General features: G+C 49.8%; 1 protein-coding gene across 2 annotated transcripts in view; it reads right to left on the bottom strand.

Annotated features, from left to right (window-relative positions):
• RFTN2 (raftlin family member 2) overlaps positions 1-27,840 on the bottom strand; it is a 181,922-nt gene that overhangs the window by 95,416 nt on the left and 58,666 nt on the right. For both annotated transcript variants that reach the window (XM_073647862.1, XM_073647861.1), the window contains exon 3: positions 20,695-20,806. In XM_073647862.1, the coding sequence (XP_073503963.1) occupies positions 20,695-20,806 (112 nt within the window). The remainder of the gene's footprint in view (positions 1-20,694; positions 20,807-27,840) is intronic.

Consider the following 27,840-nt stretch of genomic DNA (forward strand, 5'->3'; position numbering starts at 1 on the left):
GGCCCTATAGACGCCGGGTGTTAGACATGGTTCATTCTCATGTGTTGGGTGGTCACCTGGGTGCAGACAAGACTCAAGAACGGATCCTGCAAAGATTCTACTGGCCAGGTTGCTATAGAGAAATAAAGAGTTATTGTCGTTCCTGCCCCACATGCCAGATAACCTCCCCAGTGGCCCACTTGCACAGTCCCCTAGTGCCCCTACCAGTCATCGAGGTTCCATTCGAACGCATAGCAATGGATCTAGTGGGGCCTCTGGTCAAGTCCGCCCGAGGGCATCAGTATATCCTGGTGGTATTAGATTATGCTACACGGTATCCGGAGGCCGTGCCACTACGAAACTCTTCCACCAGGTGTATAGCCCGGGAGTTAGTCCACATGTTTTCAAGAATGGGGTTGCCTAAGGAGATCCTAACAGACCAAGGAACTCCATTTATGTCGAAGGTCATGAGGCAATTGTGCAAGACACTGCAGATTGCACAACTGAAAACCTCCGTGTACCATCCCCAGACGGACGGACTGGTCGAGAGGTTTAACAAAACCTTGAAAGCAATGTTGAGGAAAGCAGTGGAAAAGGATGGCTGAGACTGGGACTATCTGCTTCCCTATCTGTTGTTCGCCATCAGGGAAGTTCCCCAAGCTTCCACAGGTTTCTCCCCATTTGAACTACTCTATGGACGACTCCCTCGAGGACTCCTGGATGTGGCGAAAGAGTCCAGGGAAGCTGAGACCACTCCCTATAGGAGCGTAGTTGAGCACGTTGCCAAGATGCAAGAGAGGATTGCCCATGTGATGTCCATTGTGAGGGAGCACCTCCTCAAGAAATAGGAGGCACAGTCCAGGGTGTATAATAGGCCAGGGTGAGATCGTTCAACCCAGGAAATCGAGTGCTTGTGCTAGTGCCCACAGCGGAGAGCAAGTTCATGGCCAAGTGGCAGGGCCCCTATGAGGTGGTAGAGAAAGTGGGGGAAGTCAACTATAAAATCCACCAACCAGGGAAGAGGAAGCCCTACCAAATTTACCATGTTAACTTGATTAAGCCATGGCAAGATAGAGAGCCAGCGAAAGCTCCCTGTTTAGTGGCTGAGGCGGAGGCCGATATGAAAGAGGTCAAGGTGGCACAGTCACTGTCACGTGCCCAAAAGCAACAGTGCAAAGACAGCGAAATAAAGACCTTTTTTCGGAGTTGCCAGGACTCACTCAGGTCATAGAGCATGAGGTTCTCACAGAGCCTCATGTTCGCATCAATCTAATACCATACCGGATCCTCGAAGCCCGCAGAGAGGTGATCTCAAAAGAAGTAAGGCGGATGCTTAACCTGGGAGTCATTGAAGCGTCCAAAAGTGGATGGTCCAGTCCTATAGTCTTAGTGCCGAAACCAGATGGGGAATGGCGGTTTTGCAACGACTATAGGAAGCTGAACGAGGTCTCAAAGTTCGACGCCTACCCAATGCCTAGGGTAGATGAGCTTATCGAAAGGCTAGGACCCGCTCGGTACATCACCACTCTGGACCTCACCAAAGGATATTGGCAAATTCCCCTGTCCAAAGAGGCCAAGGAGAAGACAGCCTTCTCGACGCCAGATGGATGTTATCAATACATCAGGATGCCGTTTGGGTTGCAGGGAGCTCCGGCCACCTTCCAGAGAGCCATGGACCGGATCTCAGCAGCCCACAAAAAGTATGCAGCAGCCTACCTAGATGACATCGTCATATTTAGCCAGGACTGGGAAAGTCATCTGGACAAAGTTCAAGCCATACTTGATGCCCTAAGGAAGGCGGGCTTTACTATCAACCCGAAGAAATGTGCCATGGGGACGGAGGAAGCCAAGTACCTAGGGTACGTGGTTGGTAGAGGGGAAATAAAACCACAAATAAATAAGGTCGAGGCGATCTTGAACTGGCCACAGCCCCTCTCGAAGAAGCAGGTCAGGGCGTTTCTAGGCATTGTGGGCTACTATCGAAAATTTGTCCCTAACTTTGTCCTGATAGCAGCCCCGCTGACGGATCTTCTGAAAGGGAAAAGGCAGCTATGGCCAAGTGGTCCCCGGAAGCAGAAACGTCCTTACAGGAATTGAAACTGGTCCTCTGTAAACAATCAGTCTTGGTGGCGCCCAACTTCTCCAAGGAGTTTGTGGTCCAGACGGATGCATCGGATGTCGGGCTGGGAGCAGTCTTGTCCCAGGAGATTAACGGAGAAGAACACCCTGTAATATACCTCAGTCGGAAGCTCTCCACTTGTGAGAAGAACTACTCCATTGTAGAAAAAGAATGTTTGGCCATTAAGTGGGCGTTAGACACTCTGAGGTATTACCTGTTAGGTAGAAGGTTCAGGTTAGTGTCAGACCATGCCCCACTGAGGTGGATGCGAGAAAAGAAGGGGAACAATGCCAGAGCGACTAGGTGGTTCCTGGCTCTACGAGATTTTAGTTTCCGGGTAGAGCATAGGCCTGGGAAACAACATGGTAATGCTGATGCCTTGTCAAGGGTTTATTGTATGGTGACAGAAGGTGCCAAGCCCCCCGGCTTTGGGCAGAGGTGGGGGTATGTAAGGTGGCTGCCGGACAGGTCGTGGACGGGAGGTATGTGTCCCCGAAGTGCCAAGCTTCGGTGATGTAGGACCCGGAGAAGCACGCATAGTGCTGAGAGGAATTTAATGGGCCCGGATTACAGGGCTGGGTTTTACGAGCAGCTGAAAGAGCTGGGGGGGAACAGCTGCTCACTTACCTCCAGTTCAGGTCTTGGAAGGCTAATTTAAGACAACTGCGCCTGTCTCTGTCTGTGTTTGTTGGGCAAGGTGAGCAGACCTTGCAGGTGCTTCTTAGACTCTGCAGGAGGCAGAGAAAAGCACCTTGTTTAAACGGCTGAAGCCGTGCTGCATGGACTTGTTATTTTGATCTTTGTTCTGTTATTCCTTTTTGTGCCAGGAAAAGGCTGTTACTTTTGTTTCTAAACTGGTGTATGGACACTAAATAAACCACCAGTTTGTTTGAACCCGTGGACTGCATCACTGTGTGAACCCGTGCCTACCTCCAACGCGGCTCAGTGAGTACAAATCCCTACAGTATATAAAGAGCATGCTAGAGAGGCAGAGTCTCACAGAAGCAAAGATGGTCAGAGGTTCACCAATCTGTGAACAACTGTGTCCAAAAATTGTGGAATAAATTCAGAAAAATGTTCCTATATGTAAAAATACAAAGACTTTGAATATCCCACAATCTACAGTACATAATATCATCAAAAGATTCAGTGACTCTGAAGAACTCTATATGCATAAGGGACCAAGTTGAAGCTCAATATTGAATGCTCGTGATCTACAAGCCCTCACATGGCACTGCATTAAAAACAAGCATGATTCGGTTGTACAAATCAGTACATGGGCTCAGGAATGCTTCCAGAAATTGGCAGTGAACACAGTTCGCCATGCACTCATTAAATGCAAGATAAAGCGAACCTGTCATGTTGCTAAATGTTATTAACCTTCAGATATAGGCTTAATCTGCATGTTAAAAGCGTTCCAGTGCTGTATGGTCACCTTAGTGGAAGCACGGCTACCAGGAGGAAAGCTTTTAGTCATGGTAACATGCACAAGGCAGCTTCAGTCATCTCCATCAATATCAATACTGAGTATTATATACAGATTTTAAAATAACGTAAGTTTCCAACCAGACAATATCTATTTCAGGGAAGGTCTTGCATATTTCAGCAACACAGTGCTAACTCACATAGTGCCTCCATCACATCAGTATGGCTTCACAGAAGAAGCGTTCAGGTGATGAACTGGCCGTCTGCAGTCCAGACCTTTCATCAATAGGAAACATTAAGTGCATTATTAAATGAAAACTCTGGAAAGGAAGACCCAGGACTGTTGAACAGCTAGAATCCTTCATGAGACCAGAATGGGACAACATTTCACTCCCAAAACTCCAACAATTGGTCTCCTCATTTACTAGACTGTTGTAAAAAGAAAAAGGGATGCTACACAACTGTAGACATAGCGCTGTCCCAACTTTTTTGAGATGTGTTGCTGCCATCAAATTGTAAATGAGTTAATTTTTTGCAAATGTTATTTATTAATTTATTTTATTCACTTATATAGCGCCGTTAATTTCACAGCGCTTTACAGACATTATCGGCACTGTCCCCATTGGGGCTCACAATCTAGATTCCCTATCAGTATGTCTTTGGAGTGTGGTAGGAAACCGAAGAACGCAGAGGAAACCCACGCAAACACAGGGAGAACATACAAACTCGTTACAGAGGTTGTCCTTTGTGGGACCTGAACCCAGGACCCCACACTGCAAGGCTGCATTGCTAACCACTGAGCAAATGAAATGGAAAAATATTAGTGTTGAGCGATTGTGCTCGGTCTTATCCGAGTGTTTTCGGCTTGCTCGGCTAATATGTTTGCCTCCCTGCGGCTGCATGTTTTCCTGTGTTAGGCAGACGTCACACATGCGGGGATTGACAATTTGTTAGCCAATCCACGCATGTGTTGCGTCTGTCTACCGCTGGAAAACATGCTGCTGCAGGAAGGCAAACATATTAGCTGAGCATGCCGAAAACACTCGGATAAGACCGAGCATGCAAGGAGGTCGGGGCATTCACCACAGGATCAATTCATGTAGCCAAGGTCAGGAGAGGTGAGGTCATACAGGGACTAGCAAACAAAATGGGTCAGAAATGCGAGAGTCAACAATACACAAATGCTTAAACAGGACGCTAGTAAATGGACTGGCTGACTGGCTAGGAAGCAACATTCGGGAGAGGAGTGGTAGAAGAGGCTGCCTAATATAGGCCTTGCTAGCACAGGATAGGCCAGGGAACCTAATCTCTGCAGGACACAGTAGGGTTAAATTATTGCAGAGACTGACCCCTGCCCTAAGCCTGAATGAATGCCATATGTACTGAAGAAGCAGCAGTGTTGCATGAAACAGACTCAGGATGAGTCTGACGCGAGGAGAAACCACTCGGGGAGTAGAGGGGCGCTGGGGAGGAAACACCAGTTTATACTTTACAAAATTAGATCAGATACCTAGATAAAGTTCAAAGAAGGGAAACTAAAATTAATATATGTATATAGTTAGCTAGTGACCAAAGAAGGGATTGTTATATTTCTCCAAGATTCCTCTCATATGCATATGACGCGCCCCCTGGGCCATATTCTTTATGGGGAATATCCGGAGCCGGATCAGATGGGGGTTGTAGTCTTCCGAGTGGCTGTGACCCGGTCCGTGCCCAGGGTGTCAAACTCAGTTGTATGTGGCAGTCCTACAGATGTTATAAGTTCTTTATGTCGACTACGCCACCCGTTGTGTTGCGGTCACTATGGCCGCCGCTGCAGCAGGGTCCGCTGAGGCTGATGGTGTAGGTGCAGCTCGTGATGGTATAACCCCCAACGGGTGGGGTATAGCCTCAGGGGGTCAGGTGCAGAGGATGGGGGTTGTGGTGGTGCAGCATAGGTGTTAAAGGAAGACAGAGTCGGGTTGTGCAGTTTAGGGTATTTACTCACTGCTGATGTTCCGGTCACTCCAGCTTCAAGTGACCACCCGAGCCGTGCTGCATCCACCAGGTCCTGGATCCAGCCAACCCCCAAGCGAGTCCGGAGCGTGACCCTGAGCTCTCCTTCTGTCCTTTCTCTGGCCGTCCCCACTAGTGATCCACCCAGGTCCAGCTCCCTCGGGCCTTCTGTTGGGTGACCCTTGGCCTTGGGTTCCCTGACCCTCCACGTGGTATGCCTTCGTGGTGGATGTGGTGGGTGGCCGTGGCAAACGCTGCCCACGGCCTCCGGTCTCTGGCTGGGGTGTGTTTTTGCCCCCACCAGCTTGGGTTCCGGTACCCTGATGCCGGCTCTTCACCCGTTGTTTGAATTTGGGGTCTTAGAGTCCTCTCTTCTGCTTCCCCCTCTGGGTCTCTCTTTCTCTGCTCCACTCTCTCTCTCTCTAGGGCTCTGCTCTGCTCCTCTTCCTGATTCTGACAGACTGACCCTGTTCTCTGATGGTGCCCACCTTATATACACCCTCTATGTGTGAGCTCAGGTGACCAGCACCCAATGAGCTCCTATCTTTACCCAGGCTGCTCCCCCTATCTGCCCCTACACTACTGGGATGTACCACCCCCCTCCCACTCCAGCCAGGAACAGACTCGGTCGTACCTGCACATTTCTAAGTGGGAGTACCGTCGGCCTGTTCCTCGGAAATGGGATGTGTGTAGTGCATGCAGCCTACCGAGCTCAGTTCCACACTCCATCCTTACCCGGGAGTGGAATATCACACCTCTGGGTTGAGGTGCAATACCCCTGTAGCAGCCGAATCCTCAGGGTGCTACATTCCCCCCTGGTAAATCACAGCACGTCCTCGGGCTGTAAAGACAAAAACACCAAAACATACAAAAATTTTTTTTTTTTTCATAAACATAATAAAACATATAAAACATTATATATATAAAACTTTTCATATAAACATTCTCGTAGTCGTTTCTTGTTTCAGGTTCCTCCTCCGGACACTGTGCAACGTGTGTCCGGGAAAAGTGCGACAGTCTCTTAGAAAAACTGGTTTTCCTATAAAACCGGTAGGGGGCGCTTTAGGAAGCGCAACTATATACAGGGGAAGTTGGCCGCTCTCAGTCCTCGGCCAGGTAGAGGGAAGGGAATGGCTGCTCACAGTCCTCAGCCTGTGGGATTAAGGGGTTAACGGGTAAACAGTTCACTCAGCTGGTCCCAACGGGGACTATATATATATATATCAACAGTTTCTTTGGTACCCGGTCGGGTAACTATTTACATCACTTGCTCTGCCGCACTCAACGGCGTCTTCCTCCTGCTCTTTGCTTACAGCTGGTTGTTACTTCAGACCCGTCCGGGTCCTCTTGCTCCTCCTCCTCGCACCGCAACTCCTCCTCCGTCAGGCGGTGTACGTGGAGGGCATAAGGTCCCTTGGCACACTTGTGCCGGGTAAAGGTGACCTCATCTCCGATGTAGAGGTCACGACCTCTGTGCCCCTCCGGCAGATGGGACTCCACGTCTCTGCGCGTGACAAAGACGTCGCCGGGGGTGTTGTTGTCTCGAATGAAGCCCCACCCATGCTGCTGGTTGAACTTGATTACAGTCCCGGTGGTACGGGGACTGTGCGCTGCACGGGGGTCCCTCCTGGTCCGGCTCTTTTGCTCGGCGCTCCTTATTTGGGCCTGTTGTTCCCGGACCCGCCTCTCTCTCCGCTCCCTCGCAAACTCCTCGAGCTGTTGGCGGCAGCACTCCGCACGCTCTGCTGCAGCTGCCCTAGTTTCCTGAGTGAACCCCATTAGATCTTCTCCGGTGGGGTCCCACTCAAACTGTGCTTCCGCTAGCGGGGGCGAGATCCTTATTACGGGCTTCGGAGCCGGAATCAGGGGTGCACACATGGCCCCAACCCTCCTCTGGTGCTCCAGTTCGTAATACTTCTGGGGCCAGACGAAAGGCTGCCCGTCCGGCCACGTGTGCTGGGCAAACAAGTCCTCTCCCAGACGCGGCACCCTTGGTTTTACGGGTGCGGGCGCGGTGGTGGTGGCGCCCGGGTTGCCCAGGCCTTGCGGCCAGGCCTGGGGCACCTGGAAGGTGAAGGGCACCGTTAATACGGCGGCGCCCTGGGCTACCTGGCCTTGCGACCAGGCCGGGGGCTCCGCAGGGGTAGGGGGCGCTGTTGGTGTTGCGGCGCCCGGGAATTCTAGGCCCTGCGACCAGGCTGGTGGTACTTCCTGCTTGGTCACGCTCGGGGTCGAGGCGTGTGACGTCACAGGGGTCGCGGCGGCGGCTTCCGGTTGGGGCCTAGTCTGCGTCGGTGACATGGCGTTTTCGGGCACAGCAGGGGGACTTTCGGGCTCTGCGACGGGGAGCTGGGGCAGGTAAGCGGTGTCACGGCTTGGGGTATAGGCGTCCCCTTTACCTGCCTCCATGCGTTCGGCTCCCTCCTCGGCGCCGTCTCCGGCCTTGGGTCCTCCCGCGCCATCCTCAGAGGCGGTCTCCTTCCTCATCTCGGCTGGCGTGCTCCGGGTCTTGGTTTCAGCTTGCATCTTGGTTTCAGCTTGCTGGGCCATCTCCCGGCTCCATTCCGCCAATATCTCGCGCTGTACCCGGGCCATCCTCCGTGCGAGGCCCTCCAGGGCAGTCTGCGCACACTCCCGGTCTCGGGGGAGCTGTGCAAGGACCTCCACTAGGCCTAGTGGGGTCGTGGTGTCCAGCAGGCTCCTGACCAACGGGTCGGTGCTGCTCTGCTCTTCTTCCAGCAGGCTCCTGGCCAGCGGGCCGGTGCTGCTCTGCTCTCTGGACATCTCCGGGTGAGCTTTTCTGCTACTCCTCTCCAGGCTTCCTGCCTCCGGGTGCGCTCGCTCCAGACTGCTCCAGGCGGCACCCATCTTCGTCCTTTTCTTTCGTCTCCTCCCACTTCGAGGGCGGTCCCGGGGCAACTCGGTGACTGTCAGCTCCAGGGGTAGTTCTTTCACGCTGACAGACACCTCCAGCATCACAGTCTCTGTTGGTGGGGGCGGTTTCCACTTTTGGCGCCATTTTCTGTCCTGGCCCACGATGGGAGGCGGCCTCCTGCCCTCCTTTGGCACGCCCATAATGGCGTCCGCTGCTCTTCCAAGGCGGGAAATCTGCGGTTTTGGCGGGAAGCGTCGCCCAGTGGCGGGAAACTCTGCAGATGGCGGGAACAAGTTGGAAATGGCGGACAATCGGCGGGAAACGACTTGTGATGGGGTCCGATGGCGTGGACCCTCCGGAACCGGCGGGAGACTCCTTTTTGAGGTAAATGTGACACCCCAGGGGTCTGGTTGTCACAGTGATAGAGATATTACGTCTGAGAGCAGGTGGGAGGTCCTTTGGTCAGGGATCCTGTGCATGCCACACCTCCTGCCCAGCCTTGGGAGGGGAAGAACTTCCCCTGTATAAACCCGGGGCTGAGGCAGGGTTAGTGAGTCCAGGAAGAGTAGAGACAAGAGCAGCATAGGAAGCAGCAGAGTCACAAGGAGTCAGGGGCTGGCAGCTAAAGAGCTCGCCTTGACTAAGAAGATTCTTTACCGGACCCGGAGTCCGAGGCTGTGGGGACTAACTTCTACCCAGCAGCAGAATCCGTCAGGCAGGGGATTTCAGGTCCCCTGGCCCAGAAGCCCGAAGGCCCGGTCACACGCGTGGGACCAGCACCGCCATCGTGGAGCGGAAGCCATTAGAAGGCCCCGAGTCACCGGCCATACGGGTGAGCACCACACGGTACACTCAGGGACGTGGGCTACTTACATCAGCTTCTAGCAAGGTAGCCAGAAGAGTACAGTCAGCTTGGGAGGCCTACAACTACGCCTGGCCAGGGGAGATCCCATCTGCTCAAGGACTGACCAGGCCCCGTTCGCTAGCAAGTACTCCGGGAGGGTCTATCGTTGTTACCAGTAAAGACCCTGAACGCTACCATACCGTCTCTGAGTGGTTCCTGCTACCCCCATCATCCACGTCGGCTGCCCTGAGGCCATACCCCTCCCGTTGGGGGTTATACTATCACGCTGCACCATCCTTCCACCGGCCTCAGCGGTCTGCCCTGCAGCAGCAGCCCCCTGGCTGCATTCAACGGGTGGCGTAGTCATCAACCATTTTCTACCGCTAACAGACTGCCGTCCAGTTTGACTCCCTGGGCACGGACCGGGTCACCGCCACGAGACTACAACCCTAAACAGATCCGGCTCCGGGTAAGCTCCCGCGTGCGCAACGCAGCGCGACACAGGCCCAGGGGCGCGTCAACTTTGGCGTAGTCGGCAGGATCACGTGCCCGCAACCACCGGGTACTGCGTGCCTGAAAAGCAAAGACTGTTCAAACTTACCAGTGGTGAAGATTCCCGCCATCGGTGAAGATTCCCGCCATCCGGCGCCATCTTCAGCCTTCTTCCCGCCATCGGTGAAGTTTCCCGCCATCCGGCGCCATCTTCAGCCTTCTTCCCGCCATCCGTGGAGTTTTCCCGCCATTGGACGCCATCTTGAGGACGCCGCGCGGGAAGAAGAGGGGCGTGGACTCCGAAAGCGCGCGAGAACTGAAGCCCCGCCTCACGTCCGGACGTTGCGTAAGGTCCTGGAAGGAGCCCAGCAGACGCCGACGTCACAGGAGCGCGACGGAAGGTCCTCAACCCTGACGATCCACTGCGGAGCCGCGGCCTACGGAACAGGATCATCGCAAGGTAGGCCACGGTCCACTAGGGGGGAGGAAGATGTCGGATACGGAGGAGAGCTCCACTGCCTCAACCCCCGCCAGCGCTACCGCTGTTGCAGTTATGCCCTTCACCATGCCCTATATCCCGGGAGCAGCTTGGCTACCCCAGTACTCAGGGGAGTCACATACCCTGCATGACTTTAGAGAAAAGCTGGATAGCCTCTTCCAGGTGTACCCCCTCACAGAAGAGCAAAAAGTGAGCATCCTGGTGGCCCAACTAACTGGGGCAGCCAAAAGGGAAGTAAAATCCTGGCCACCTGGGAGGAAGACTGTCGCAGGGATACTAACCCGGCTGAAGGACACCTTTGATACCCGCACCTCAGCCGAGATTAAACTTAGATTCTACGGGTGCAAGCAGCGAGCGCATGAGAGTATAAGGGACTATGCACTCAACCTACAAGAGGCCCTGAGGGCCATTAAGCAGACCGACCCTAATGGAGTGGGAAACGAGGACAGGCTGTTGACCGAACAATTTATAGAGGGTTTATATTGCAATGCCCACCGCACCCAGTTGCGGGCAATGGCCTTACAGGACCCTCATCTAGAATTTGCACAGTTCAAGGACAGAGCCATCCGGGTGCTCCGAGAACCGGCACCAGGTGGCGTTGTGACCCACAGACGCCCCACTACCACTTACTACCAGGAGGCGGCGCCCTTGTCAGCAGGGCCTGTGGGAGCTGATGCGCAGGCTTTGGACAATGACCCGGCTCCAGACCTACACCATCAGGTCCAAGAGCTAGCTAAAAGCGTTGCTGCGCTAACCCGAACTGTGCAGTCTTTACAGGTTTCCACTCCAGGGAAGATCCAGCTGGCATCCGGACCGGAGGACATCCCGTGGCGTCGACCAAGGAGGACCCCACCGGCCAGAGGAAGACCCAGTGACCGATACAGCGAGGACGGACGACCCATCTGCCGCCGCTGCAATCAACCCGGACATATGGAAAGGTACTGTTCTTTAAACGGGCACAACCTGGGGTAGAGGGCCAACCCCCAGGAAAAAGATCACCAGGCCCATCGAACTGGCGCGACAGATATGTGGGAGGACGTCCAGTCTTGCCTGTGGTACTGGATGGCATTCCCATGAGTGCCCTACTGGACACCGGGTCACAGGTCACCACCATCCCGTACGTGCTCTTCAAGCAGTACTGGAATGACTCGGATATTACCCGCTACCCTGACGACGACTTGAGTATCATCGCCAGCAATGGTCAGCCCGTGCCACAGATCGGATTTAAAGAGGTGACCATCAAAATTGGTAGAGTCGAACTGGCCGCACAGGGACTGATCATTGTAGATATTGACAAACATGAGAGTCACCCAAAAATAACTCTAGGAACTAATGTAATTGAAAATTGTCTTGCAGAGGTGATTTTCCTTTTACAGCAGGTTGCCAAGAATGCCAGCTCCGGCGAGCAGCGGGTGCTCCAGAAAGAGATCCGGGCACTGATGCAACGGCAACAAGTGGAACTCTCCGGCGGTGAGATTGGTAGCGTAAGAATGTGTGACCCTTTTCCTATTGCCATGCCCCCAAAAAGTGAAATGATGATTTGGTGCCGGGCAGCTATTGGTCTGAGAGGTAGAGATTACCAGGCAATGGTAGAACCAGTTTACTCAGACAGTAGGCCCACCATTTTGACAGCACGGGGGGTGGTCAATGTACGCCATGGGAGGGTGCCCGTTCGCATAATAAATATCGGGGAGAGGGAAGTGTACCTGCCCCGGTATGCCACGCTAGCCAAATTATATACCACTAATCAAAATTCTATACAATCTGTGGAACCCTTGCCTCCATCTCACCCGGAGGAAGGTAACGGCTCTAAGAAAGACATGGAGGACTGGTGTCAGCAACTACATCTGGGTACTGACTCCACTCCCTCACACCAGAAACAAGGAGTCTATCGGGTGGTTCAAGAGTATGAGAGAGTGTTTAGTAAACACCCGTTAGACTTCGGGCGAGTCAAGGGGGTAGAACACCGCATCCCCACGGGAGATCATCCTCCCATAAAAGAGAGGTATCGACCCGTACCCCCTGCACATTACCAACACGCCAAGGGGATGCTTAGAGACATGAAGGAGGCTGGGGTAATCCGGGATAGCTGTAGCCCCTGGGCAGCCCCACTAGTTTTAGTCAAAAAGAAAGACAACACCATGAGGATGTGTGTAGATTACCGGAAAATCAACCGTATCACACACAAGGATGCGTACCCCTTACCAAGGATAGAGGAGTCATTGGCTGCTTTAAGATCTGCTAACTTCTTCTCTACCTTGGATCTCACTAGCGGGTACTGGCAGGTTCCTGTAGCAGAGGCGGACCGGGAGAAGACCGCATTCACCACCCCGATGGGACTTAGCGAGTTCACCTGCATGCCGTTCGGACTCTGCAACGCCCCAGGAACCTTCCAACGATTAATGGAGTGCTGTCTGGGCCACAGAAACTTCGAGACGGTCCTGTTGTACCTGGACGATGTCATCGTATACTCCAAAACTTATGAGGACCACCTGAAACACCTGGCGGAGGTGTTCGAAGCTCTGGCGAGTTACGGCCTAAAGGTGAAACCCTCCAAGTGTCACCTCCTGAAACCAAAGGTGCAATACCTGGGACACGTGGTGAGCGCTGACGGAGTGGCTCCCGACCCCGATAAGATCACCGCAATTAAGGGATGGCCAAGCCCCTCCAGCGTAAAAGAAGTGCGGCAGTTCCTAGGGTTGGTAGGCTACTACCGAAGGTTTATTCCCGGTTTCACCAAAAAGGCAGCACCTATGCAGGACCTCCTGATAGGCCAGTCCCGGAAGGCCAAGAACCAGAAGCCGCCCTTTAAATGGGAAAAGCTAGAAGAAGAGTCCTTCCGCCAGCTGAAGATGGCCCTCACGGGGGATGAAATCTTGGCGTACCCGGACTATAGCCAGCCCTTCATCCTCTACACCGACGCCAGTAACATCGGGCTAGGAGCCGTACTGTCCCAGATTCAGCAGGGGAGAGAACGAGTAATCTCCTATGCCAGCCGAAAACTGCGACCCACCGAAAGGAACCCCGAAAATTACAGCTCATTTAAGCTAGAGTTCCTGGCCGTGGTATGGGCAGTCACCGAGCGCTTTAGGCATTACCTCGCTTCTTCCCGGTTCACCGTATACACGGATAACAACCCGCTGACACACCTGGACACGGCAAGACTCGGTGCCCTGGAGCAGAGGTGGATGGCCCGTCTGTCCAACTACGAGTTCACAATTAAATACCGGGCAGGGCGCTCCAATACCAACGCGGACGCCCTGTCCAGGATGCCCAACCTGCCGGACGGAGGAGAAGATCCGGAGGGACTGGAAGAAGTTGAACTCCCTGCGTTCCACCGTCATGGGACTATCCAGTATTCCCACCGGGTAAGGAGTAAGCAGGCTGCTACGTTGAACCCCTTACCTCACTACAACTGGGCGGAAACGCAAGACAGCGACCCTGCCGTCCGACTGGTGAAGGAGATGCTGACTCGCCCGGAGGCTAGCCTGGAATCAGACGCTCCAGAGGAAGCCAAACAACTATGGGCAGAGAAGAGTCGACTGTTCCTTTACAAGGGGAAGTTGTGCCGCAGAATGGTTAACTCCAGGACGCATGAACTACTCTGGCAAGTAGTGGTGCCACGAAGAGACGCAGCCATGGTGATGGAGGCATACCACGACGGAGCTGGACACTTCGGGTGGAAAAAGCTGGAGTTCCTGCTGCGCGAGCGGTTCCACTGGGTAGGCATGAGGGGAACCATCGAGAAGTGGTGCAGAGACTGTGGCCCGTGCAATCTGAGAAGGAAGGACCGGGCCAGCCAGAAGACTCCCCTGCAGTCCATCGTCACCCGGCAACCGTTGGAACTGGTAGCCTTGGATCATGTAAAACTGACCCCCAGCAGAAGTGGCTACGTCTACGCGTTAACCATCGTGGATCATTACTCCCGGTTTCTGGTTGTCGTCCCCGTCAAGGACTTAACGGCTCGAACAGCAGCTAGAGCCTTCCAGCAGCACTTTTGCCGTCCACACGGGTACCCGGACCAAGTGCTGACGGACCAGGGACCTGCCTTTGAAGCGGAGGTCTTCCAGGAATTCTGCAATCTGTATGGCTGCCGGAAGATAAGGACGACACCCTACCATCCGCAAACTAATGGACTTTGTGAGAAAATGAACCAGGTGGTAATGGATCTTCTAAAAACGTTGCCCCTGGAAGAACGCAGTCTGTGGCCTGAGAAGTTGCCCGATCTGGTGGACCTATACAACCACATCCCGGTAGGTTCCACCAACTGTACCCCGGCTTACCCAATGAGGGCAAGACCTGGTAAGTTACCTGTTGACCTGGAAATGGGAGTCCTGACGCCCGAGGACACTTCACCAGAAACGGACTGGGACACAGAGAGGCAGCAGCAGTACCGGAAAGTACAGGAGAGCGTGGAGCGAAGTCTCTGTCAGGCTAGGGAAAGACAAGAGAAGACTTACAACCAGTATGCTCCCGCTGTTCCCCTGGTACCCGGAGAGCAGGTCTTGAAGAGGAAGAGACGGCTCCACAAGTTGGACGACCAGTGGGAGAAGGACCCGTACACCGTACTGCCCTCAAGCCACGAGAACCCGAAGGTCTGTACCATCAGTAAAGACGGAGGGGAAACCACAGCCATTGTATCCCGGGACCACCTGAAGAAGTGCCCCGAACAACTGAGGAACCCTGAGGAGGAACAGGAAGACCATCGACCCGTGGAAGAAAGGGAAGATATGGTTAGTACCGTGCTCGGGGACTTCCCTCGGTCTTGGACTCAAGTCAATGGTGCAGTTGTGGTACCCGTACTCACCTTCCTCCAACCATCATCCCAAGAACCTACGGAGCAACGGGTAGAGCTGGAAGAGCAGCCGGTCCAGGAGGCAGAAGACTCCACCCAAGCGGAACAGGAGAATCCACCCTCTGCTTATAGTGAGCCTGCCGTACCCCTAGTGAGACAAAGAGCCGGTAGACAGCTGCCCAGTTTACCCTTGACAGCTCCTACACCCTGTAGTTCAGGGCCAGACAGTCAGCTCCGTAGGTCCACTAGGGCCACTAGAGGCCAGTTACCCGCACGTTGGAGGATCTAAATGTTTAAGCTATTTTATAATGTTTACCTGTCTATAGTTGCTTGTGTGTAATTTTGTATTTCTAGTTGTTTTTAGGAATCCTTGGTGGATTTACCGGGAATCCTTGTATATAGTTGGAGCGTAACCCAGGATGGACTAAAGACTGTCAAGGACTCGGGGTAGAACAGACCCCTACCTGGTTACGTCTCCCTGTGTTGGTGAAATGGACACCTTGCTTTCTTCAGAGACTGCACCCGGTTGCGGACACGCCGTAACCATCTTTATGTGTTTTCTTATTGTATTATTAATGTTTTGCCTTGTTATGTTTTCTAAATGTGTTTAGTCCCGGAGTACTAAATTTTACTAGGGGGGAGTGTGACACCCCAGGGGTCTGGTTGTCACAGTGATAGAGATATTACGTCTGAGAGCAGGTGGGAGGTCCTTTGGTCAGGGATCCTGTGCATGCCACACCTCCTGCCCAGCCTTGGGAGGGGAAGAACTTCCCCTGTATAAACCCGGGGCTGAGGCAGGGTTAGTGAGTCCAGGAAGAGTAGAGACAAGAGCAGCATAGGAAGCAGCAGAGTCACAAGGAGTCAGGGGCTGGCAGCTAAAGAGCTCGCCTTGACTAAGAAGATTCTTTACCGGACCCGGAGTCCGAGGCTGTGGGGACTAACTTCTACCCAGCAGCAGAATCCGTCAGGCAGGGGATTTCAGGTCCCCTGGCCCAGAAGCCCGAAGGCCCGGTCACACGCGTGGGACCAGCACCGCCATCGTGGAGCGGAAGCCATTAGAAGGCCCCGAGTCACCGGCCATACGGGTGAGCACCACACGGTACACTCAGGGACGTGGGCTACTTACATCAGCTTCTAGCAAGGTAGCCAGAAGAGTACAGTCAGCTTGGGAGGCCTACAACTACGCCTGGCCAGGGGAGATCCCATCTGCTCAAGGACTGACCAGGCCCCGTTCGCTAGCAAGTACTCCGGGAGGGTCTATCGTTGTTACCAGTAAAGACCCTGAACGCTACCATACCGTCTCTGAGTGGTTCCTGCTACCCCCATCATCCACGTCGGCTGCCCTGAGGCCATACCCCTCCCGTTGGGGGTTATACTATCACGCTGCACCATCCTTCCACCGGCCTCAGCGGTCTGCCCTGCAGCAGCAGCCCCCTGGCTGCATTCAACGGGTGGCGTAGTCATCAACCATTTTCTACCGCTAACAGACTGCCGTCCAGTTTGACTCCCTGGGCACGGACCGGGTCACCGCCACGAGACTACAACCCTAAACAGATCCGGCTCCGGGTAAGCTCCCGCGTGCGCAACGCAGCGCGACACAGGCCCAGGGGCGCGTCATAAACTTGCACTTTTCTTCAGGCACGCAGTACCCGGTTGTTGCGGGCACGTAATCCTGCCGACTACGCCAAAGTTGACGCGCCCCCTGGGCCATATTCTTTATGGGGAATATCCGGAGCCGGATCAGATGGGGGTTGTAGTCTTCCGAGTGGCTGTGACCCGGTCCGTGCCCAGGGTGTCAAACTCAGTTGTATGTGGCAGTCCTACAGATGTTATAAGTTCTTAATGTCGACTACGCCACCCGTTGTGTTGCGGTCACTATGGCCGCCGCTGCAGCAGGGTCCGCTGAGGCTGATGGTGTAGGTGCAGCTCGTGATGGTATAACCCCCAACGGGTGGGGTATAGCCTCAGGGGGTCAGGTGCAGAGGATGGGGGTTGTGGTGGTGCAGCATAGGTGTTAAAGGAAGACAGAGTCGGGTTGTGCAGTTTAGGGTATTTACTCACTGCTGATGTTCCGGTCACTCCAGCTTCAAGTGACCACCCGAGCCGTGCTGCATCCACCAGGTCCTGGATCCAGCCAACCCCCAAGCGAGTCCGGAGCGTGACCCTGAGCTCTCCTTCTGTCCTTTCTCTGGCCGTCCCCACTAGTGATCCACCCAGGTCCAGCTCCCTCGGGCCTTCTGTTGGGTGACCCTTGGCCTTGGGTTCCCTGACCCTCCACGTGGTATGCCTTTGTGGTGGATGTGGTGGGTGGCCGTGGCAAACGCTGCCCACGGCCTCCGGTCTCTGGCTGGGGTGTGTTTTTGCCCCCACCAGCTTGGGTTCCGGTACCCTGATGCCGGCTCTTCACCCGTTGTTTGAATTTGGGGTCTTAGAGTCCTCTCTTCTGCTTCCCCCTCTGGGTCTCTCTTTCTCTGCTCCACTCTCTCTCTCTCTAGGGCTCTGCTCTGCTCCTCTTCCTGATTCTGACAGACTGACCCTGTTCTCTGATGGTGCCCACCTTATATACACCCTCTATGTGTGAGCTCAGGTGACCAGCACCCAATGAGCTCCTATCTTTACCCAGGCTGCTCCCCCTATCTGCCCCTACACTACTGGGATGTACCACCCCCCTCCCACTCCAGCCAGGAACAGACTCGGTCGTACCTGCACATTTCTAAGTGGGAGTACCGTCGGCCTGTTCCTCGGAAATGGGATGTGTGTAGTGCATGCAGCCTACCGAGCTCAGTTCCACACTCCATCCTTACCCGGGAGTGGAATATCACACCTCTGGGTTGAGGTGCAATACCCCTGTAGCAGCCGAATCCTCAGGGTGCTACACATATACAGTATATTATCCAAAAAGCTGGGGATCGTATAAGGAATCCAGTAAAGCAGGATATTCCTAACAAAGCATACTGTAGGTTGATAGTTTGCTAAGAGCTTTGGTAATTCCTGTTTTGAGGCCTGGATTATTATGGAATAAATGGCAGGTTTGGGTAGCAGGACTGGCATTCTCTCGCTGGTCTGGTTTTCTCGGTAGCCCTCAGTTATTACAGGTGTTGGTCTCATTCATTCATGGATTTATAAAAAAAAGCAAGAAAATCTGTTATTGAGCACTACTAGTCTGCACCTGGTGCTACTGGTGTGAAGTAACCACACTACTTGTTTCGGGTGGTTGTTCGTAAACCACAAGATTGTAAATATAGTGGTTGTGGGGACTGTAGTCTCACTTGGCCCTGGAACATAGGTGGGCCAAAAAGATTTCTTTCGCTCCTGTGATAAGACAAGTATTATTAAACACCTGTGATAGTTGCGTACCCTGTTGGACATGTTACATTAGGACCCAGGAGATACAAGATATGCCACAGATATGCTACCTGTATAGTCAGGGAAGCTGAATTCTAGTAAGTGCTCAGCCGAACATCGGCCAATTTGTGGTACATTTGTGGTACATTAATTTTGAATGAATAGAATCATAAAGCCAATTACTGCACTGGACATACATTAATCAAACTCCTATGGGTCTGTGATAATCACTATCAGGCGTCATTCAGATGTCCGTGTGCTATGAGTGGTTGTCATGGATAGAACACGTACACATTATAGTCTATGATGCTGTTCACACATCTGTGTCTTTTATTGTAAAAAGTACTTCCGGATCATGCAGTGCGACCCGGACAGTGTACACAGTGGTGACGTCAGTGTGAAGCAGGGAACGGTGGTGGACACCAGAGAAAGCGGTGGTGCGTGAGTATATTAATGCACTCACACTACATATCATGCATGCACACACATTTAATAGATAAAAAAGTTAGAGGGAGTGCTTCCTTGATGGTGGAGTAAACCCTTCTGTTTAATAATGCCACTTAAACAATGAAAATGAAGAAAAACGCTGGATCACCAACATGAATGTAGGATACATTTTCATAGTAAAAAGGATTTCAATTTTATAGATATAAGATGCAGGCAAGTAAGAAGTTGAATAAAACAATGTGCAATTCAACTGAGCAATGATTGCCTATTCTGGAGAGTTCTGAACACAAAAATGTTAATAGCTTTGAATGCTTGCAGCAGATTGATATATTTGGAAAGATTATCGTTTGTACTGTTATTATAATCAATGATTATTATTACATTATGGATGCGTTTGTGAGGTTAAGACATAGTGTCTCTTATGTGGTGCTGTATGTAGAATACTTCCAAGAAATGTTAGTGTTCTCATGTCAAGAAAACTTTACTTTCCACTGCTCACAATTACACAAAATTTAGAGTAGGCTCTACTGAAAGAGCGTGCACCTCCTTTATTTGACGCCTCGTGACAAAGCCCAGCGGGTGAAATGTGCGTCAAGGTGATATCCAAGCAGTGCTGTGCAGACTTCTGGTCTAAATCCATTCACATAATGGCTGCAGGTATTTGATGTTAAATTCTTGCTTGAATATACTGGTTATACCTTTAATCGGTTTCAGTCAGTATAAGGCACCAGCCCTATATCTTCATGCATTATTGTCACCTTAGCTCTATTATTTGGCTAATGGCTGCTAGTGCTTGTCTATGCACATTAAATATACCAAAATAAATATGTAACCATTTACTTCCTGCCATTAACTTAATACCATCCGTGCAATATATTGGTGCATTTGGCTCTATATGATTTAGGTTTATATACACATATATACTAGTATTTGAGTAACGTCGGTATCTTGTGAACAGACCTTGAAATAACATCTGTTTCTTAAATGTCTGTTCCTGGTAAACTTATTTAATATAAACCTGGTCTATGTATAGGTGTATTGCAGTGTCCTGTGAACGGACTCTGAAATAAGATCAGCATTTATCTACTTGCTGTATATATATGTCCATTTTGCGGGACCCTATGTGAACACTGGCTTAAGATATTATTGGAGTCCGTTGCTTATTGGTCTAGTTTTCAGCACATTCCTGTTATGCGATTTTTATCTTTTCTGTGTTTCTTGATAGATGTGAGCTGATTTTTCTATTACTTTTTTTCACAAATATCTAATAAAGCTAAGAAATGTTATAAATATTTTCGACTTCTTATGTTGATTTACCTCTGGTCATATATACAGTATGGGAGATTCTCCTGCTGATGCCAGTACTGTATCCGATGTATCTGTTGCTTCTTTTGGTTTTGATCCTAGTAGGATTTAATAGGAGTTTATACTATTATTAAATGAGGATTTTTTTAGGTTGTTATGTTTTTACTCCTTTATTTGAGCCCTTTCAGCCGATATAATATATCACAGATCCTGGTCCTATGGTTATGTGACACATCATTGGGGATACTGACTATTATCTTATATTGCATGGAATATGCACTAATGGCAATCAGTGGCTCAGTGGTTAGCACTGTTGCTTTGCAGCTCTTTTGTGCTGGGATCAAATCGCACCAGGAGTTTGTTTGTTCTCCCTGTGTTTATGTGGGTTTCCTCCCACACTCCAAAGACATACTGATGAGCCCCAATGGGACCATGATGATGTCTGTGAAGCTTTGTGGAATTAATAGTGCTATATAAGTGAGTAAAATAAATGAATAATTGTAATTAAATTAAGTAATTAAGCACATGTACTAATAACAGTCAAGTTTAAGCAAAATTAAAAATGGAAGAATACTTTTTCTAGTAGAATTTTCATGCCTTCATTTGTCAGAGCTTCACATATAGACATCCATTCCTCAATAACAAGACTGGCCTGTTTCTGTCCTGTGGATACTGTATGCTTTTGACTGAAAGAAAGAAAAATGCATGCATTGTAATTCATTTAATTGTTTAACGAGTAAGTAAATGAATTCAATAGTTGTACACAAATCAATAGAAAACTCATACTTAGGGTAGGTTCACATGCCCGACTTCTCCACATACATAAAAAATGGACTGATTATTCTGATCAGAGTTGTATCAGTTTTTCTCGTACGTGGAGAGCAAATACCACAGTCTGATTTTTTGATGGACCCATAGACTTGCTGATTTGCTGATTTTGTCAGCTCAAGATCGGACACGTCTGCTATTTTCCACACAGACCACTCGGTCCAAGGAAAAAAATCTGACATGTGCACGGCCCCATAGAATATCATAAGTACGAGGGCTATCCATAAAATCCATGAATAGCGCTCGTATGAGATCATCGGTCATGTGCACAAGCCCTAAGTCTGGTGTGTCTAATGGATGAAATAACATGTAAACCGTGTTCTAAACAATCTAATGAACTTCTTCCAGAAATCGGAGCTCCCACATAATCAAGAGATTTCTGTTCGACTTGTAGTAGGTTAGTGTTGTGTTTCCTACAGATTCCTAATATAACTAAACACAAATAATGTGCATATAGTTTCAATTTGCTGTAATGGAAAAAACATTACCTCACCGGATTGTTGACTGATTAATTTACTGAACATTGCTGGAGAAATATATCTTAAATCTGACTTTATTTGATGAGCGGTTATCCGCCATCAGCTAGTCTATATGGAAAGTAATTACCTGGAGGAAAGTAAACCCAATAACAGTACTAATTAGAGTCAATGGAATGAACACAGGCTTGATTACAGCCAGCCCCGTTTCATACAACCATCACAACTTTTGACCTTAGCCATCGGTTAAGTTGTCAGCACAAAAATTCAACAAACACATTATGGCACAATCAAAGGAAATTCCTGAAGAGAACAGAAAAAAAACATCTATCAGTCTGGAAAGGGATCCATCTCTGGGTCCACAGGGGAAAAATGTTTCCAATTTGAACAGCCCAACAAAATTTCTCAAAAACATAGAAAATATAATCCTATTAGTAAAGAATATTAAAACATATTTACCAAAGAAAATCATCCATGGTTGTGTTAAAAGCTATAAAACTCGACCAAAAGAATACCATTGGCCCATTATGTATTTCCATGTGCCTCTGATTTTACGTAGAGACCAATATATTAGTGTGTTATCACCAGGTCTGGTATAATAAAAAGGAGCATGACTGTTCCGTGTTTCAAAATATTTACAAGGGGAGATCTGCCAAAATATACAAAAATATAATCGGATTCTTTTCATGAGACCACATCAAGAACAAAGGAACATCAGTTTCTAGAATGAAGGGGATGTGTTGATATGTAGAGAACCCAACACAAAATTTCAGTTGCTATAAACTTATGACCCAACCGTCTAAGAAAATCATCATTGATTTGAATGGTCCTTTGTTTAGAATGCTGTATCAATTCTCCTAATGGAACATGTGATGGCAGAGGGATTCAGTATTTTATAGTTCTAAAAATTAGCAGGAATCTGAGCTCATTGGGCCCGATTTGTCATTTGTGATTTATTAAAGTCACTTTTCTAATTTTGTTATGTGGTATTCGCTGCTGCTTTTGGAGTGGAGGGACTGGAGTGAACCAAAAAATGTGACATATGTGAATATTTCCATATTGCGACAAAGTCACTGGCAAAGTAATGGAGGAGAGATATGTTTCACTGAGGCTATTAGCTAAGTGCTGTGAGGGGTTATTATTTATTATTATAGCGCCATTTATTCCATGGCGCTTTACATGTGAAAAAGTGGGTATACATAGCAAAAAACACTTGCAATAATTTTAACACAACGAGTCAGCAACCTGTACAGGAGGAGCGAGGACCCTGCCTGCGAGGGCTACAGTCTACAAGGCATGGGTGAGGATAAAGTAGGTGAGGGTAGAGCTGGTTGTGCAGCGATGCGGTGGAGTGGTGGTTACTGCAGGTTGTAGGCTTGTCGGAACAGGTGGGTCTTCAGGTTTCTTTTGAAGGATTCCACGGTAGGCAAGAGTCTGGTATGTTGAGGTAGAGAGTTCCAGAGTAGGGGGGATGCACGGGAGCAATCTTGTACGCGATTGTGGGAAGAGGAGATAAGAGGGGAGAAGAGAAGGAGATCTTGTGAGGATCGGGGGTTGCGTGCAGGTAAGTACCGGGAGACTAGGTCACAGATGTATGGGGGAGACAGGCTGTGGATGGCTTTGTATGCCAGGGTTAGGGTTTTGAACTGGAGTCTCTGGGCAATGGGGAGCCAGTGAAGGGATTGACAGAGGGGAGAGGCCGGGGAATAGCAGGGGGACAGGTGGATTAGTCGGGCAGCAGAGTTTAGGATAGACTGGAGGGGGGCGAGAGTGTTAGAAGGGAGGCCACAGAGCAGGAGGTTGCAGTAGTCGAGGTTCGGAGATGATGAGGACATTCACTAGTGTTTTTTGCAGAGTCTTGGCTGAGGAATGTGCGGATCAGGGTTAATCAGCCATTTTTAATGGGCTAGGTTTTATGTGAACAGCCGTAGAGTGGGAGGCAGTTCACCATATCTCCACCCCGGGGTGTGGTCTGAGTTATAAATAGCCAGCCTTTTGAGTCATTAGGTGCTCAGTGGATCTGGAGGTGACACCTCCAGAGAAGTGTTTTGTTAAACTGTGCTGAACCTAGTTGTATCTTGAACGGGCGGATCCCTGCAGACGTATGGACTGTGCTATACATTTTCTCTTGCTTTCCTGTAATGCCAGAAATGCCATGTTTGTTTTGATGAACTTTACATTTACTTTAATAAACCAATGAGAGATTTAAAGAGACAGCGTTCCTGTGTCTACCTCCGTGTGCAGCTGAGTGAGCCGATCTACCACAATATCTAAAACATCTGGATAAGCAAAGTTATTGAAGAAAAATTTAAAAAAAGACTGAATATAATAAACAATTTAAAATATAGCGCAAATCTTAAAGAGAACCAGGCACAAATGTTAAAGTCACTAAAAAAACAGCAAATCACTCCAGAAAACTGGAGAAACAAAGATGAATCGGGTCATTGTCTCCAATGGTGAGATTTTTTTACATGGATTCCTCTATATAATGCACTGTGCTCAGTTTTAAGCAGATTACATTCAGCTATATATCTCTTCATTGTTGAATACTTGAACCAAATTAGATAATGCAAAATTTTGCAAAATCTCCTCCAACTCTGCCACAAATGTGCTGGTAGAATCGTGTTACAATATTGAAGCATTCAGGATTTTTCCAAAATGTCATATTCTCTCATACATCGGCCTATCCATCATAATGACCCCCCTTGTCAACAGATCAATTTCTAATTCAAGCACGGCTCGAAGTTGCTATTTAGATTAATTTATCCTACTATCACTATTCTCCTCAATAGATTTGAGGCTTTGTATAAACATCTCCTCAAAAATATGTGTTGCTAGTATCAATATTAGCAGTATTTCTAGTACTTTTTGCCTTCAACTTGGTATATGGCTTCCCTCATCTCTTTGGCCCTCATTCCAAAGTTGTTCCAACAAGCAGAGGTCTGGTAAGTCCTGTTCGTAAGTCCCCAGTTCTCTACATTAATTACTTTGGGGTGACTGCAAGAATTTAGCCCACCTGAATTTTCTTGTAAAAAGTGAAATGTAACCCAATTAAATAACTCAAATTGGGGTAGACAGTTGACGATGAAATGGAGTAAAGAAATGTCTTAAGGCTCCCTTTTCTTTTCAAGACTTGCTTAAGACTTGAAAAGTGAGGTTCAAATCTAATGGTCCAGACCAGTGACTTCCTTGTAATAAGTGCATCATCGGAGATGCCCTGCAGACAGGAGTGGAAGAACAAAGCAAGATCAAAGTTGTAGGTCATTGGTTATACAAAGAATACAAGAGAGTTAGACACATAAGACTTGTATGATTGTATGGTATTGTGGAGAGTAAGAGGTGTCAGAATAACAAGACCAGAGCTGTGCCTCTCATGATGCCAGCTGAAAATCAGTCTTCAGGTGGTAGTAGGGGAATAACGATGGCAGTCACAGAGAGTGCAATTGGGGGGGCCAGTGGACGTTAGCACCTATTTCAGCTGGATGTACATCTGAGGACACACACTCAGCTGAACTGTATTGCAGCGTCAAGACTCGTTGGGTCCCTGCACTGTAATATACAGTACAGACCAAAAGTTTGGACACACCTTCTCATTTAAAGATTTTTCTGTATTTTCATGACTTTGAAAATTGTACATTCACACTGAAGGCATCAAAACTATGAATTAACACATGTGGAATTATATACTTAACAAAAAAGTGGGAAACAACTGAAAATATGTCTTATATTCTAGGTTCTTCAAAGTACCCACCTTTTGCTTGGATGACTGCTTTGCACACTCTTGGCATTCTCTTGATGAGCTTCAAGAGGTAGTCACCGGAAATGGTCTTCCAACAATCTTGAAGGAGTTCCCAGAGATGCTTAGCACTTGTTGGTTCTTTTGCCTTCACTCTGCGGTCCAGCTCACCCCAAACCATCTCGATTGGGTTCAGGTCTGGTGACTGTGGAGGCCAGGTAATCTGGCGTAGCACCCCATCACTCTCCCTCTTGGTCAAATAGCCCTTACACAGCCTGGAGGTGTGTTTGGGGTCATTGTCCTGTTGAAAAATAAATGATGGTCCAACTAAACGCAAACCGGATGGTATAGCATGCCGCTGCAAGATGCTGTGGTAGTCATGCTGGTTCAGTATGCCTTCAATTTTTAATAAATCCCCAACAGTGTCACCAGCAAAGCACCCCCACACCATCACACCTCCTCCTCCATGCTTCACGGTGGGAACCAGGCATGTAGAGTCCATCCGTTCACCTTTTCTGCGTCGCACAAAGACACGGTGGTTGGAACCAAAGATCTCAAATTTGGACTCATCAGACCAAAGCACAGATTTCCACTGGTCTAATGTCCATTCCTTGTGTTCTTTAGCCCAAACAAGTCTCTTCTGCTTGTTGCCTGTCCTTAGCAGTGGTTTCCTAGCAGCTATTTTACCATGAAGGCCTGCTGCACAAAGTCTCCCCTTAACAGTTGTTGTAGAGATGTGTCTGCTGCTAGAACTCTGTGTGGCATTGACCTGGTCTCTAATCTGAGCTGCTGTTAACCTGCAATTTCTGAGGCTGGTGAGTTGGATAAACTTATCCTCAGAAGCAGAGGTGACTCTTGGTCTTCCTTTCTTGGGGCGGTCCTCATGTGAGCCAGTTTCTTTGTAGCGCTTGATGGGTTTTTGCAACTGCACTTGGGGACACTTTAAAAGTTTGCCCAATTTTTCGGACTGACTGACCTTCATTTCTTAAAGTAATGATGGCCACTCGTTTTTCTTTACTTAGCTGCTTTTTTCTTGCCATAATACAAATTCTAACAGTCTATTCAGTAGGACTATCAGCTGTGTATCTACCTGACTTCTGCACAACATAACTGATGGTCCCAACCTCATTTATAAGGCAAGAAATCCCACTTATTAAACCTGACAGGGCACACCTGTGAAGTGAAAACCATTTCCTGTGACTACCTCTTGAAGCTCATCAAGAGAATGCCAAGAGTGTGTAAAGCAGTCATCAAAGCAAAAGGTGGCTACTTTGAAGAACCTAGAATATAAGACATATTTTCAGTTGTTTCACACTTGTTTGTTAAGTATATAATTCCACATGTGTTAATTCATAGTTTTGATGCCTTCAGTGTGAATGTACAATTTTCATAGTCATGAAAATGCAGAAAAATCTTTAAATGAGAAGGTGTGTCCAAACTTTTGGTCTGTACTGTATGTGTAGCACCCCAAGGGCTTGGGGTGCTACACATACAGGGGTATTGCACCTCAAACCAGAGGTGTGATATTCCACTCCCGGGTAAGGATGGAGTGTGGACCAGGACTCGTTAGGCTGCATGCACCACACACACCCCATTTCCGAGGGACAGCTCAACGGTGCTCCCACAGAAGTGCAGGCACAACAGCATCTGTCCCTGGCTGGAGTGGGGAGGGGGAGGAAAACCCAGTGGTGTAGGAGCAGATAGGGGTGGGTCTCTGGGCATAGGTAGGAGCCCATTGGTTGCTAGTCACCTGGGCTCGGGTGTTAGCAGGAGGTATATAAGGAGGGCACCATCTTAGAACAGAGTTCAGAGAGGAGTTCAGCCAGAGAGGGCTGACAGGGAGCTGTGGCTCAGTCTGGGCCAGCTCCATGAGGCAGGCCTGGAGTAGAGGCCAGAAACAGCAGAGAGAACAGGAACAGAAGAGAAAGGAAACAAGGAACAGAACATTAAGAAAGGCCCAGAGACACGAGAGAAGAAGGAACCCCATAGGCCCAGGAGATTGCGGGTGACGGGTTGGCAGAACAGGGTACCGGAACCCAAATTGGTGGAGGCAACAGATTCCTCAGCCAAAGACCGGAGGTTGTGACCACATCTTGGTGCGACCCCTCACTACATCCACCAGGAAAGCATACCACATAGGGTCAGGGAAACCGGAGATAGGTTTCGCCAAGAGAAGGCCCGAGGGAGCTGGACAAAGGTGGGTCACTGGTGAGGACGGCCAGAGAAGGGAAGAGAAGGGAGCCCTGTGCCACGCTCTGGAATTGCCTGGGAGTTGGTCGAGCCCCTTGCCTGGTGGACGCAGCACGGCTTGGGCAGTCACCACCTGCAGGATTGACACGAATAACAACTGTGAGTAAAGCATTGGAAACTGCAACCCCTCGTCTCTGTGCTTCTTCACCGCACCAGCACTACTGGTGCTGGGACACTCGCGCACCATCACTCCCATCATTTACACTAGCTGCCCTGAGGCAATACTTCTCTTATTCCATGCTTGGCTGCGCGTACAACATCAGCCTCAGCGGTCTGCAGCGCAGCGGCGGTCCCCACTGACCGGAATCCACGGGTGGCGTAGTCGGACACTTGTTGCAACATTAAGACTGCCACTGGTTTGACCACCCTGGGCACGGACCGGGTCAACGCCACGGAGACTACAACCCCCAGCGATCCGGCTCCGGGTATT

Source organism: Phyllobates terribilis, unplaced genomic scaffold, assembly GCF_046119375.1.
Source record: "Phyllobates terribilis strain yellow unplaced genomic scaffold, ASM4611937v1 Scaffold_9__5_contigs__length_417890890, whole genome shotgun sequence".
NCBI classification, from domain to species: Eukaryota; Metazoa; Chordata; class Amphibia; order Anura; family Dendrobatidae; genus Phyllobates; species Phyllobates terribilis.